At 39.1% G+C, this 13813-nt stretch overlaps 1 protein-coding gene across 1 annotated transcript in view; it reads right to left on the reverse strand.

Annotated features, from left to right (window-relative positions):
* LOC102769257 (ATP-binding cassette sub-family A member 6) overlaps positions 1-13813 on the reverse strand; it is a 49066-nt gene that overhangs the window by 9497 nt on the left and 25756 nt on the right. Inside the window, exons 21-28 of the mRNA XM_015570484.1 lie at positions 12609-12746; positions 10285-10392; positions 9320-9493; positions 8977-9090; positions 4734-4853; positions 3136-3213; positions 1542-1633; positions 638-817 (exon numbers count right to left, since the gene is read on the reverse strand). Of these exons, the coding sequence (XP_015425970.1) occupies positions 638-817; positions 1542-1633; positions 3136-3213; positions 4734-4853; positions 8977-9090; positions 9320-9493; positions 10285-10392; positions 12609-12746 (1004 nt within the window). The remainder of the gene's footprint in view (positions 1-637; positions 818-1541; positions 1634-3135; positions 3214-4733; positions 4854-8976; positions 9091-9319; positions 9494-10284; positions 10393-12608; positions 12747-13813) is intronic.

Genomic DNA, 13813 nt, shown 5'->3' on the forward strand with positions numbered 1-13813 from the left:
AACATGCAGCCTGACTGGCATGGCTCAGTGGTTAAGCATCGACCTATGAACCAGGAGGTCACGGTTTGATTCCCAGTCAGGGCACATGCCCAGGTTGTGGGCTCCATCCCCACTGGGGCATGCAGGAGGCAGCCAGTCAATGATTCTCTTTCACCACTGATGTTTCTATCTCTCCCTCCCTCTCCCTTCCTCTCTGACATCAATACAAACATTAAAAAAAACAAAACACAAAACCCAAACAAATGCAACATGCACTCATTAACATTTCGTGCTTCTGAGAGAAGCAGCATCATTTCATGGAAGCTGGCTTACTCCCTTCCCAGAACAGAAGTGTCTAACCTCATGGGAATATCATGGCATCGAGGTCAAAGAAATGAATGACGCTTAAAATTTCAATCTCTCTGTAGGATTCTAAAACAAATGTCACTCAGGTAAATTCCTCAACTCGTGAAGTTTTTGGTTCTGAAACTGATCAAAGTCCATTTTTATCAATAGAAGAATAGAGCCACTTGCTTTGTACATTTCTTGGAACGTCCAGGACACCCCCAAGAAGTGGGAGTGCTGAGAACAGTTAAGAATCATGAAAATGCACCCAACGCTCAACTTTCAGAGTGAAAACCGGCACATCAACCTCTACTGTGGATAGTTTTTGGATAGTGCCATTAACATGCCCTCTGTCCCGTGGCTTTCTACCTCCTCTATGCTGGAAGTGATCATCAGGGCTGTTGCTGTTCTTGTTCTTTCTGCCTGAACATCTTCGTCTTCATCGATAGGTTCCTCTGGATTTGGCCGGGCCTCTCTTCTTTGGGGGGAAATTCTGTGGACAAAGGGAAATGTATATGCCCTGTGATTTTTCCATTTGTCAAAGATGGATCGCGAATCAGCCCCCGGTGATATGACCACTGCCCCCTTCTTTCAATAAACTGGTGATGACCATGGCCCTGTGCATACTGCTTCTGCTTTTGCCAAAAACCCCTGGTAACCAGAAACCCTTTGTCCGTGTGGCCCCCATTCTTTCAGTTAGCATCGTTGACCCTTTCCAATTTGTTGACAAGGACCCGTGCCTCTTTAAAAATCATATCATCTACATTTTCTCTGAGCCCATCTAATCAGCCCAACATAGGCCTTAGCATCTCTTGTTGTTCACCCTTTCTGGAGTTCCCTCCCTACTCCCAACCCACCCCTCCTCCCCCGCCACCACACACACACATTTGTAAAGCATGTGGAACTATGTTGCTCAACCAGTTCCATCCCATCTCCTCTGTTCAAGGAGGTGTACCCATCTTGGACAGCAGAATGGCATATCTGAGGACTCATTAAATTTTGGAGGGACTGGAAGCGCCCTCAGCTGGTTAGTGCCAGAACTCTGCCTGGGAGCCCCGTTTCCTGGCGGTAAGCCAGCAATCTGCTGATCCTGGTGAAAATCAGCATGCTGTCTACATTGTAAAGATAAACCTGTAGCAATAGGACAACAAACAGTGCAGCCACTATTTAGGAATATTAAAATACGACATCAAGCATGAAAGGAAGCTTTCCTCCACCTGAAAACAGGATCCTTTCGCATTACTGTCTGCCCACACTTCATTTCCATGCATCTTAGAACAAAAGCGAACAGCAAAGCCTGAAAGTAAGGCTAGGAGCAAAAACAAACAAACAAAAACAGTTATATTTAGGTATTTTGTTCACAAATATGGTTTAAACATTTGAATTAAGTCAGTGACCTTTGGTCTTCAGGTAAAAGAGATGTGAATCATCTTACACGCCGGGAAGAAATCCAGCTACACAATGACAAACCAGCGTAGTGGAACCTGACTCTTCTTCTCACAACCCACACCCAGTCTGCCAGCAAATGCTCCCTGTTTTACCTTCAAAATTATCCAGAACCCAACTAACTACTTCTCACCCATGTCTGTGCTACCCCACCCAGGGCCAGGTCCTTATCATTTCTCCTTCTCCTTCTATCTCCTCCTCCTCCCCCTCCCCCGCCTCCTTCTTCTTCTTCTTATTTTTAAAAGGAACCCTGGAGGTGTGGCTCAGTTGGATGTAGTGTCAGTCATCCCATACACCAGAAGGTGGCGGGTTTGATTCCAGGTCAGGGCATATACCCAGGTTTTGGCTTCCATCCTTGGTCAGGGCATGTGCCAGAGGCATCGACTGCTGTGTCTCTCTCACATGGATGTTTCTCTCTCTCTCTCAAATCAATTTAAAAAAATATTACAATACCTTTCTACCTGGTCTCCATCTTCTCCCCTTGCTCCAAACATCTATTCTCAACACAGCCACTAGAGCTACTCTTTTGAAACATGTCCTTTGCTTAAAACCTTCCAGTGACTCCTCAGTTACTCAAACAAAGTCAAAGTCCTTATGGTGACCGAGAACACTGTGTAACCTCTTCAATCCACCTGCACGTGTCCCTATGGCTTCTGTGACCTTCTCTTGTACCGCTCTCCCTCAGGACACTCTGCCCTAACCACATTGGCCTCCTGCCTGAACCTCAAACAAGCCAGGTGACCCCTGCCCCTCTACTGGAATGCTCTTCCCCAAGCTATCTCTACAGCTTGCTCCCTGCTTCCCTCAGATGATTATCTGTCAGCCAGGCCTTTCCTGACCACCTGACATGGTATATATTATCTAGTTTGTTTATTATCTGTCTCCTTTCACCAACAAATAAGCTCCGTGAGGGCAGGGACTTACATCTACATTTGCTTCTATGCCTAGAAAACTACGGTGCATTACATTCAAAGACAGTGCCTTTCTTCGGTCTAAATACATCAACATAATCATTATTTCCCTTTCTTTTTTATTGAACTTTTGCTTTTTTATCTCTAATTCAAAGGACTTCAGTTATATTCCATCTGTATTTTTAACAAGCTCTCTCAAATTTGGAGGGGGCAGTATACAGGATAAATAAACATGAAAAATTAATTTTGTATTAAATTCGGGATGTATACTATCCATTCATGCATATAAAAAAATAACTCTAGGGCTTAGAATCATGTTGGAATGTAATTACTTATTCTGAGACTATAATTGAAAACATCTTTGAAGTTGGCACACTTTAGGCAAGATTAAGTAGTTGTTATAGCAAACAATAACTATAAAAAAATAAGTGTTGAGTTGGAAAAACCTTCTTACTATTAGGCATATTAGAAAATCAGTTCCACTCAGGTCATAAAATAGGTCTTCATTTTGTCTTTGGTGCTCGTAGATTCTCTGTAAAGCAAAAACAAACACACCCACACAAAATGCTAAATGAAAATTCATCAGCTTTACAGTTTCCATTTAAGTAATAAGGAATTTCACATATTGAATGTTTTTCTTAAGCTTGAGTCCCTTATGTGCATGGGTGATAAGCAATTCTCTGCAGAGACGTGAGGGGACCCCTACTCAACTCTGAATGTCTCTCAACGAGCAGGTATAACCTATGTTGTCTTCTCCAATTCCCCTTTTTTTCTTCACTATTTTGGCTTAATGTTTGCTGAAAGCATAACAGAGAGAGATGCCTTCATCCCGATACATTCTAGGGGTCAACAATATTTGTCCTAAAGAGCCATCACCAGCCTTTTCAGGGTCCCTTCCTGATCCGACAATGGTGATTGTTTCCACCTCCTATTTAGTCCTATTGTGTTATTCTTTCCTCATCAATCACTGCACTCAAAAAGTAATTCATGACGCCTAAATAATGTGTCACAAGTCTATATCAATGTATTTCACTTTGCAGGTCTACTTCTCTTTCAGGAAAAAAATGCTTTAAACAGAGGAATACATTTTCCATGGAGAATCCCAGGCATTGCTCAGCCAATGGAAAAGTGTTCTTACAGGCTCCCAAGAACACAAGCCTGGGGAAGCCCTCGCTACCTTGTTCAAAGCTGTTTCATTCAGGATGAGGCCGGGCCCCCGAAATTATGTTCCTGACTGAGCTCTTCTGCTCACCTCATTGTACATTTCTTTCCATTTGAATCTCATTTGGTTTATTTGATGATTTCTCGTCTTTTCTGCTTCGATGCCTTTGCTTCCCTCCACAGAACATGCTTATTACCTCCCACCCCACTCTCCCTCTAATTAATTCATAGTCTTTAGGACCGAGTTTAAACATTGCTTCCCCTTAGAAGAATTCTCTGACTCTCCAGAGCACTTCGGCTGTGCTTACAGCTCTGCCCTTCCCCTTTGCAACCTTGAAGTCCATTGCATTGACTACCTTGAGGTTGGCCTTTGACTCCACTAAGCTCTGTCAAAGGAAGGACTGTGTCATCTTGTCCATCAGATGACCCTAATGACTAGCACAGTGCCTGACACAGAATAGTGTTTAATATACATTTTGAATGAATGAGTGATACCGCCCATGAGTGTATTCCTCACAATGGATAATGAATACCCATTGAATGAGGCAATGTTTTTCAATCTGGAGTTTGTTTTGAATAAGTGTATGTTTTGCAAAGTGCGTATGGCAAAGCTTTTTTAACAGCTTTATTGAGGTTACATTTTCATGCCCTAAAATCCGTACACTTTACGTGTGCAATTCAAGGATTTTTAGTAAATGTACTGAGTTGTGAGAGCAATGCCACAATTTAAGAACATTTCCATCATATACATTTGCTGTCACTCCCCATTGCCACACCCTACCCTCTAGCTCCAGAAAACCGGTAGCCTACTTTCATCTTTATAGATTTGGGCAAAGCATTTTAATAGGTTGCATATTCAAAATTAATGACACAGTTGATAATATAACTTACATCTATCATAAAAACAAGAAATCCATACAAGGCGAATGAGGGAACAAACACCATGCTCCAAAGCGAGGCAGATGACAGGGAGTAACTCATTATAATCACGTCTAACAAGCTGGATGAGGTCTACAAGGTAAGTTGAAATATATTACATGTCAGACATACTCAGGCCATTGATATTTGAGAAAACATTTAAGATGTAGCTATTCTTATCCTACCTATCAGAATTCTCCTATATGCAGACACAACCCTTTCAGAAGGAAGAGGGAAAGGATATGCTTTTGTTAATGAGAATATATACGACCTTATGAAAAATCCATATTGCCTCTCACTTAGACTGAAATTTTCAAATTGTCATATACCTTCTCCATTAATTCACCATTTCAAGTAAATGATGTTTTGGAGATTGTGCATTATGATTGCAAAATACTCATTTTTCTTTTAGATTACTGGTAAATGTTGGGGTGGAGATTATAAATAATATTTTGTTTTTGTTTTAAGGATCAGTTTATCAGCCATTAAGTGTATTTTAAACACTTTATTAAACCTTTGCTGGGTCTTATTAATGTATTAATTATAATAAAACTGGTAAGAATCATACCTACTCAATTCATTGTATATTACACAAATGACCAGGCATTAAGAACTAACATATACTATTTGCTTTAATCCTCACAATGACTCTACCATGTATTCTTCTTATCCTTCCCCTTTTATATATGGGAAATCTAGGGTCCAGAGACATTAAATAACATCCTCAAGATGACACATTTAGTGAGGGATGAAGCTAGAATTCAAAACTCTAGGTGGGTGTAATGATTGCTAAGTCTTTATGTCAGAAAATTATACTGACATAGGTTACATATTCAAAATTATAATAAGACATTGTTATATAAAAAGGAATGTTATCTTTGCTACTAAGTAAATTTAAAGTTTTGGGGAAATGTGTAATCTACCTTATCAAAAACAATTGGGGGAAAAAACCCAAAAACTTAAAATCAAGTATTCAGTAAGAAGGGCACAATAAGCATTTTGGATAGCCAACCCAAAAGACTTCTCTCATTTTACAACCGCCGTGATCTCCTTGCAAAGGTATTGCACAACTGTCCATGTTTACACATTTCTTTTAGTTTCCATGACATCACACTTCTCTATTTTTTCTCCTAGCTCCTTATTTTTGATAACTCTGAGTTCTTTAGTCCACTTAGCTGACTCTGCTTATTCTATGAGGACTCCAAGTTTCTGTTCTTTTCTTCCTTTCTCACCCACTGGAACAAGAGAAGATGCCAAAATGCATCAAAGGAAATGGCCCAGTGTGCTAAGATGTGCGACTCCACCTCCACCATTGGGCTGAAATATGGGTGACAGGGTGCTTCCTCCTCCTTTGACAAGGGCCTAAGGCACCCCTGCAGTGCCACACCCTTGGGGGTACAGGAGTGTATTGGACTCTAGAAACTAACTGTTGACTGTGGCTTTACTCAGTGATGGGGAGACACTGCCTATACCGTCCTTCCAAGTAAATCCAAGGTCACTAAAGGACAACTGTACTGCCCATCAGCATTCCTGTAACAAAAAATTATCTCAGTCCTAAGACTGGCATGGTTTAAACTTATATTGACCGTGTGATGAAAGATCAATTATCACAGTAATTAGCCTCAATACCAATTTTGAATGATATTCTAAGTTCTTTGTAGCAGACATAAAGTTACTGTAACCTGCATGAGGCTTCTGTGAAGATGTATTTTAGCTTACTAAAATCAAGATGTTGATCACCACAAACTTGACGTCAGTATTGTCCACCGTGTTACTAGCTCTTATTTTTTTGACTTGAAGAATGACATAAGGTCTGCGATCTCAGGTTTCTTCATGAGTCTATCTCTATTTTTTGTGTGACCTTAAACAGGTTGCTTAATTATTTTCATTCTAAAAATATGAGGGGAATTAAATTAGATAATCTTGAATTTTTCAAACCTGACATCTCAATATTCCATGTAGCTTTTAACGTGCAGCTTCTTTTAAACGGTATAAAAATAAAATAGATAAGTGCACTAAAATAGATAAATATGAAAAAGAAAAAAAAAATCAGAAATGATGTAATTTTTTTACTTGTTGAACAAAAATCCTTGTTTTAAAAAGTTGACTTTGCCTCTGCAATACTGCCTTATTTTAATACATAATAATTCAAAACTAGTTGGCAGCAAAGAAAAAGATGGTATTCAATCATATATAGATATAATTCTATTTGAAAAATAGTGTTTCAGAGTCTCATGTTCAACTCTCTGCTGTGGTCCTTTATTTGCTATAGTCTGTTCCCATCACAGTGAGAACATCTTAATCCACAAACATTTGTCTACAAACCTAATGGAAAAGGTGTTCTGCATTATCATGACTTTCCCTAGAAACCACGTCAGATTTCTTCATTTGCACATTTAGGCACTTGCAGCTGGGGAATTATGCAAGAGGAGCTCATTACATGAGAATGCAGAACCTATTTTGCCTTCTACCAGGTATTGAAAGTACTTTGCCTCATTAGACTTTTGCCCCCAATTATATATATCAAATATTAGGCAAAATGGTCTCTATACGCCAAGAAATGAAAGCTATTGTTCTGGAAGATGATGGTGTTTCAAGTTCTGAAAGAATGCCTTTTCTAAGAAAATTCCATCCACATTTTTGTCCAACCCAAAACATCACTATGGAGCCTGCATCCGTGAGAAGAGGTCCCACTGAAGGCTGAAGGATAAGGGGTGGAGGTATGGTTCGCCTGTTGATGCAAGTGCTCCCCTACCTGAGATATTGTCAAATCTATACAAACCAGGATGAATTGTGAGTATAAGGTAAACCAGGGGCTGATTTTTCACTTGACACAAAGCAAAAAATACATTCATAGAGACTTGTATTAGTCCCAGTCTGGAATGGCTTCTATTTAAGGAGAACCAACACAAGAATGGGGAAGACAAAGAAAAAGGAACAATGACTGGAGGTTGCCAATTGCTTAGGACTGAAGGACAGTAAGTGTAAAGAGTGTCTATGCGGGAACTCACTAGGAGATTTCGAGCCTCAGTTAGGCTGGCAGTAACAGACATGTCAACAGTCATATTGGCCAATAACCCTGACACTGCTGGGGCATCAGCTCTGAAAAAGACTTTCATTCAGAGTTGAAATGACTAGAAAACACAAAGTATGAACACAGATTCTTCATTAACCTTTGCTGGACATATACAAGAGCGCTGACGGAAAAGAAATCAACTATTAGACTCTCTTCTGCTAACATCTGTGCTGCCTACACAACACCTGGGTTTACACTGGACAAAGGCAGTGAATCTGTTGACTGAACAAAATGCCCCCATGCAAAGTATGAAAGCAAAGACGTTTGGTGCACCAGATCCTCATGACTGCCTCAAAGCCAGTCTTCTGAGTGAGGTATCTCTGTACATCTTTCCGTAACTTCTGAGCTTGTATTGATTTGTCCTGATGGTGGTAAGAGGGGTAGTAACAGATATTATCTACTGCATACCGAGAAATACAATTAGAGCAGCCAAATCAGAAAACTGTCCTCTGAGAAGGGATAAGTCAACAGCTACCTACTGACCAGATAGTCTAAGGCTAATTTCTCACAGAAGTCAGTGGGCAATGTGAGATGTATTTTCTTAGCAGACCGCCTCTGGTTGGGTTCAGGACTTCAACTTCAAGATTTGGGGGTGAGTATATCAGCTAACCCTAAACCTAAAGAGCTGGGATTAGACACACTGGGTGTTCAGCATCTTGGTAAACATTTCCATCCAAGTTTTCAGTAATTTTGGAATCATTCATTCCTATTTACTAATAAATGCTCTGCTGTAGGTATAAAAACATCTTTGATCTCTGAAATTTCTAGCATCTGAGGTTAAAAGACAACTTCTTAAACACTGTAGAAATGAATTGGACTGTCAAATTTTATCAAGCCAATTTTTGTTCTAGTATTGCCAGGAAGCCCTGTATTTTGAAGGATTTATAAACTCAATAGTGGCATCCTGCGCTTCAGGTTTTCTGTAAGTTACTCTGTAAAACTCTAGTCAAAGAGCTGTAGATGAATTCTTCAGAAATACTGTTGAATCAGCAACATATTACATTCTCTCTCCTTTTTATGGTATAATTTTAAGGTGTTCATTTCCTATTGCTCAGGGCAAAAGTGACTATGTTTCCTGTTACATTCAAAGTTGAAAAAGGAACTTTATCTCTGTATTGATATGTTTGTACGTATACTTACAATAAAGAAACAAAATGACCAAACGCCACTATTTTTTCTTCTCTTGCGAAAAATAAATGATATCACATATGTGAAAAAGATGGCAGAAGCTGCATAACCAAATATAATCACAACCTAAAAGGTAATATAAATAATATCAAAGTCAAAAAATAAAATATGAATTGAGGGAACATTTAAATTGTAAGTATTTTAAAATATTTTGTTGAACATACACTTCAAATGCTTTTTGTTTCCATTAGGGGCAAAATAAAAATGGAAATGTCTTGATTACATAAAATAGCAAATGTTAAAATGTATCATGAATTTACCTTATAAGACAATGTCTATGTAATGCATCACTCACCGAAGCAAACACAAGTCGAGTTGTGAAAAAACGGTCTGCTACGTTTGTCAGGCATAAAATTAAAAACGATGAATAAAGAAAGAAAGCAAAGAGGCTAATATCCACCAGGGCCTGCCCACACCAGTAGGCCGAAGGGCAGAGGCCTGAAGTCCATAGCTGGGACTTAGTTCTCTTCTGATGGAAAAACACAGGACATACATAGATCCAATTAAAGTCCAAATCCAGAACAAACGCATTGGAAGATATGTCAAATACAATCTAAACAAATACTGTCAAATCTTCTGATAATTTTAATTATGCATATACTGTTCAATGGAATTTAGTGAATTCCATTAAAGTGACCATTTTTGACAGTGAATACTAGTATTATTTCATTATGTAGGTTTGATTCACAACACCCCCTTAACTTATGCATAATAAATAGAAAAGCAGACTTCATCATGATTCAGGAATGAATTTCCTTCAAAAGAAATATCATTTTTGTGACCTGCAGGCCAATAAATTCTCCATTATCCAAATAGACTGGCTCAGAAGGGTGAAGAATGACTCACCTAAATTTCATTGAACTGTTGGACTTAAATAATGGACATAACCAAATACAAATATAACAAAAAAAAATTGTATTCCCCACAGTAGAAAAGGGGCTCAAGTCTTAAATCTGATCTTTAATGTCAATATCAATGACTTCTATAGTCAAAAGTTTTATAATATACCCCTTTGAAGGATTAGATTAACTTGAATCCCTGTGAAATGATGGTACTTTTCCTTTAATTTTAAAATAAAAAGTATTTTGTGCTTTTAGAAGTAAATTTCTAACTCGATAGAAATAATGCTTAACTACATTATCTAAAATTAAACATATGCTTAAATGTTTTCTTCACAGGACTACATTGTGAACACACAGCATTTAAAAAACAGTTATTAAAGTTCCTGAAGTCTCTTTTCTTTCCCCCCCTTTTTCTTACTTTGTAATCGCTGACACTGCTCATGGCGATGTAAGGAGCAATGCTGCAAACAACGGAAAATAGGAAAAAGGAGCCTTCTGGCAGACCAGTCCAGATAAAGAACACATTCTGCAAACATAAAAGGCACTTTAAGCTAGCAAATATTTAAAAACATGAAACAAATACTAATAACCATAAAGAATACGCTGTTCAAAATATTTTGAAAAAACAAATTAAAAGTGTACATCTAGATCAGTGATGGCAAACCTATGACACGTGTGTCAGAGATGACACGCGAACTCATTTTTTTGGTTGATTTTTCTTTGTTAAGAAAAATTGCATTTAAATATATAAAATAAATACCTAAAATATGTCTTTGTTTTACTACGGTTGCAAATATCAAAAAATTTCTATATGTGACACGGCACCAGAGTTTAGTTAGGGTTTTTCAAAATGCTGACACGCCGAGCTCAAAAAGTTCGCCATCACTGATCTAGATCATCAACATCTATGCATGGTGGCAGGGAGATGATTTTTGATAATTTAACGTGAGGTTTTAATTCCTAGAAAAAAAGGCGGGGGGAATAAAAAAATAACTCAGGGCCCACCCACATCAGAGTATATATGAAAATGAATCAAAAGCAGGATCTCAAAGATATATCTGCTCATACACTCCATAGGAGCACTACGCAGAATACTCAAGAAGCAGCCCAAATGTCCATCGCCAGACAAATGGGCAAACCAAATGTAGTACATACACACAATGGAATCTTATTCAGTTTTAAAAAGGAAAAAAATCCTGGCACATGCTAGGATGAACTTTGGAAGTTATCCTGGCACATGGATGAACTCTGAGGAAATTATCCTGGGCAAAAGCCAGTTACAAAAAGACAAACACTATACAACTGTCCTTATATGATGTATCAAAAGTAGTCAAATTTTGTAAAAACAGAAAGTAAAATGGTCATTGCCAGGGTCCGGGGAAGGGAGGAATGAAGAGTTCTTATTAAATGGGCATAGCATTTTAGTTCTACAAGATGACAAAGTTCTAGAGACCTGTTTCCCACAATGTGAATATACTTAACACTATTGAACTATACACTTAAAAATAGTTAAGGTGGTAAATTTCATGTTACATGTTTGGTGTTTTTGTTTTTTTTTAACAAAATAATAATAAAAAAAAAGATTCAAGAATTAGTGTCCTAGAGAAACAGGTGGTTCAGGCCTGAGCAACAGCAGGTCTTCCTCAGTAAACCCAGCGATGGATCCGTGCAAACTACGTCAGCTGGTGATATGTTGTAAAGAACAGCCCTGAAAGGACAACTCGATACCACCGAGCCCATCTTCAAGGAGATACACTTTAAATCCCCACGGCCCAGCCGGCGTGGCTCAGTGGTTGAGCGTCAACCTATGAACCAGGAGGTCGCGGCGGCTCAATTCCCGGTCAGGGCACATGCCCAGATTGCAGGCTCAATCCCCAGTGTGGGGTGAGCAGGAGATAACCGATGCATGATTCTCTCTCATCATTGATGTTTCTCTCTCCCTCCCCCTCTCCCTTCCTCTCTGAAATCAATAAAAATATATATTTGGAAAAAAAAAACAGAGCAAAATTAATCATGCCACGATTACACGGGTGGAAAGAGCAGAAAAGCCAAGGATGATGACGTGAGAAGCCACTGTCACACCTGGGGTGGAGGGATTAAGGGAGGGAGGGATGTGACTGAAGGCCAAGGATAAGGACCCTTCTGCTGACCCGGCCTAAAGCACTGCTGCCAGCTGGCAGGCCACAGCATAGGCAGCGGACTAAGAGTCATGAGAACACAGTCTGTGTGTACCAGACCCCCTCACCCCCATGCAGAGCCACTGCGGGTTGGTGACGGAATTCATCAGAATGCATCTAGCCCAAGAACTGGCAAATTTTCCTTCAAAGCAGTCAACGACTACCCATTTAGTCAATGAAGGGTTCACCAACAAATTATATTAGAAATATAAGATTCTAAAACAAGTGTTCCTGATTTCTAAGTCAGTGCGCGCGCGCATGCACACACACACACACACGTCTCATTCTTCTCCAATATACCCATGCAATCAACTACAAATCTTTTTAGAAGACTTTCTGGGAGACTGTGACATACTATGGAACAGTATTCCACCATGAGAATTCTTTGAGCATAATGAAGGGGGAAAATCATATTCTGTTAAATACAATCTGTTTAAAATATAAGGCCAAAGTTAACTTTTTAGGGTTAAGAATGAATTATAAATATGTAAAAGCTATAGAAGGAACACACACAAGGGACTTATCAAACTGCTAATTGTTCGGAATGAGTAAACCCAATACTTACTAGAGGAAACAGGCCTCTTAGAGTTCGAATCTGTTGTGTATGGTTAAACATTCCAAGCAGCGCATTGCTGATAATATTCATAAGAACAGGAAAACATTGCAGCCTCTTGGTATTGCATACAACTGAGAATCTATAATCCTTCAAATAAAATAATACAATGTTAATGCTGAATAATTAATGAACAACAAAAAAGGTTTTGTATAGAAAATCCTAACAGTGCCATTTTCTAGCTGTGTGACTATCTTCACATTAACTGACTTCTCTGAGCGACAGCATCCTCATCTGTGAAAGGGTAAATACAATAAATGGGCTGTCGTACGGTTTAAATGGGACAAAGTATATTATATTAGGCCTTCGCACAGTCAGCGATATGAATTTGTAGCAGTGTTACTAATTTTAGAACATTTTGTCCTCATTTTGTGGATAAGGACATTTCAGCTGATGGGATTTAAATGTGGCCCCGATGAGGAGACACAGCCCGATGGCAGTGAGCAAACGAAGGAACTCTATTTTTGTGGACAGGAAATAAGCATGAGGTTCATCAAGCACTCCTGGCTACACGGCCAAAGGAGCGTTTTCACACTTCCTAGGACAATGTTTATGTTCTCCAGGTTGATGAAAACGTTCACACATTCATCAATGTTCTTTAAATATTACCAAGGATTCATGTAATAAATATGTTGGATGAGTAACAAATAAACCAACTACCAGGCAATGCAGCGTCCCACACTGAGATGGCATTTTGCATGGTGGACTTAGGTAGAACTGAATTCAATGCTATCTCTTCAAAGGTCTTTGTTTTCTCTCCTTGTGGCAAGAAATAAAGAGGGAGCTTCACATAATTTGGCTCCGTTTTTCATTGGAATGCAAGGAAGACTGAGTTTCCTTATGATTAGAATGCATGTTCAGTAGGATCATGGAAGGATTTCTATGGTAGAATTTAATATATTTTCTAGCCAGAACTTTTAAGTTTGAATAGTGCAATTATATTCAGCTACTTTGAAGTGTTAAAAAAATCATCTAATCCAAAAGTTAAGATAGAAAATGTTTGCCGAAACCGGTTTGGCTCAGTGGATAGAGCGTTGGCCTGCGGACTGAGGGGTCCCAGGTTCGATTCCGGTCAAGGGCATGTACCTGGGTTGCGGGCACATCTCCAGTGGGAGATGTGCAGGAGGCAGCTGATCGATGTTTCTCTCTCATCGATG

This window comes from Myotis davidii, unplaced genomic scaffold (assembly GCF_000327345.1).
Source record: "Myotis davidii unplaced genomic scaffold, ASM32734v1 scaffold172, whole genome shotgun sequence".
NCBI lineage: Eukaryota > Metazoa > Chordata > Mammalia > Chiroptera > Vespertilionidae > Myotis > Myotis davidii.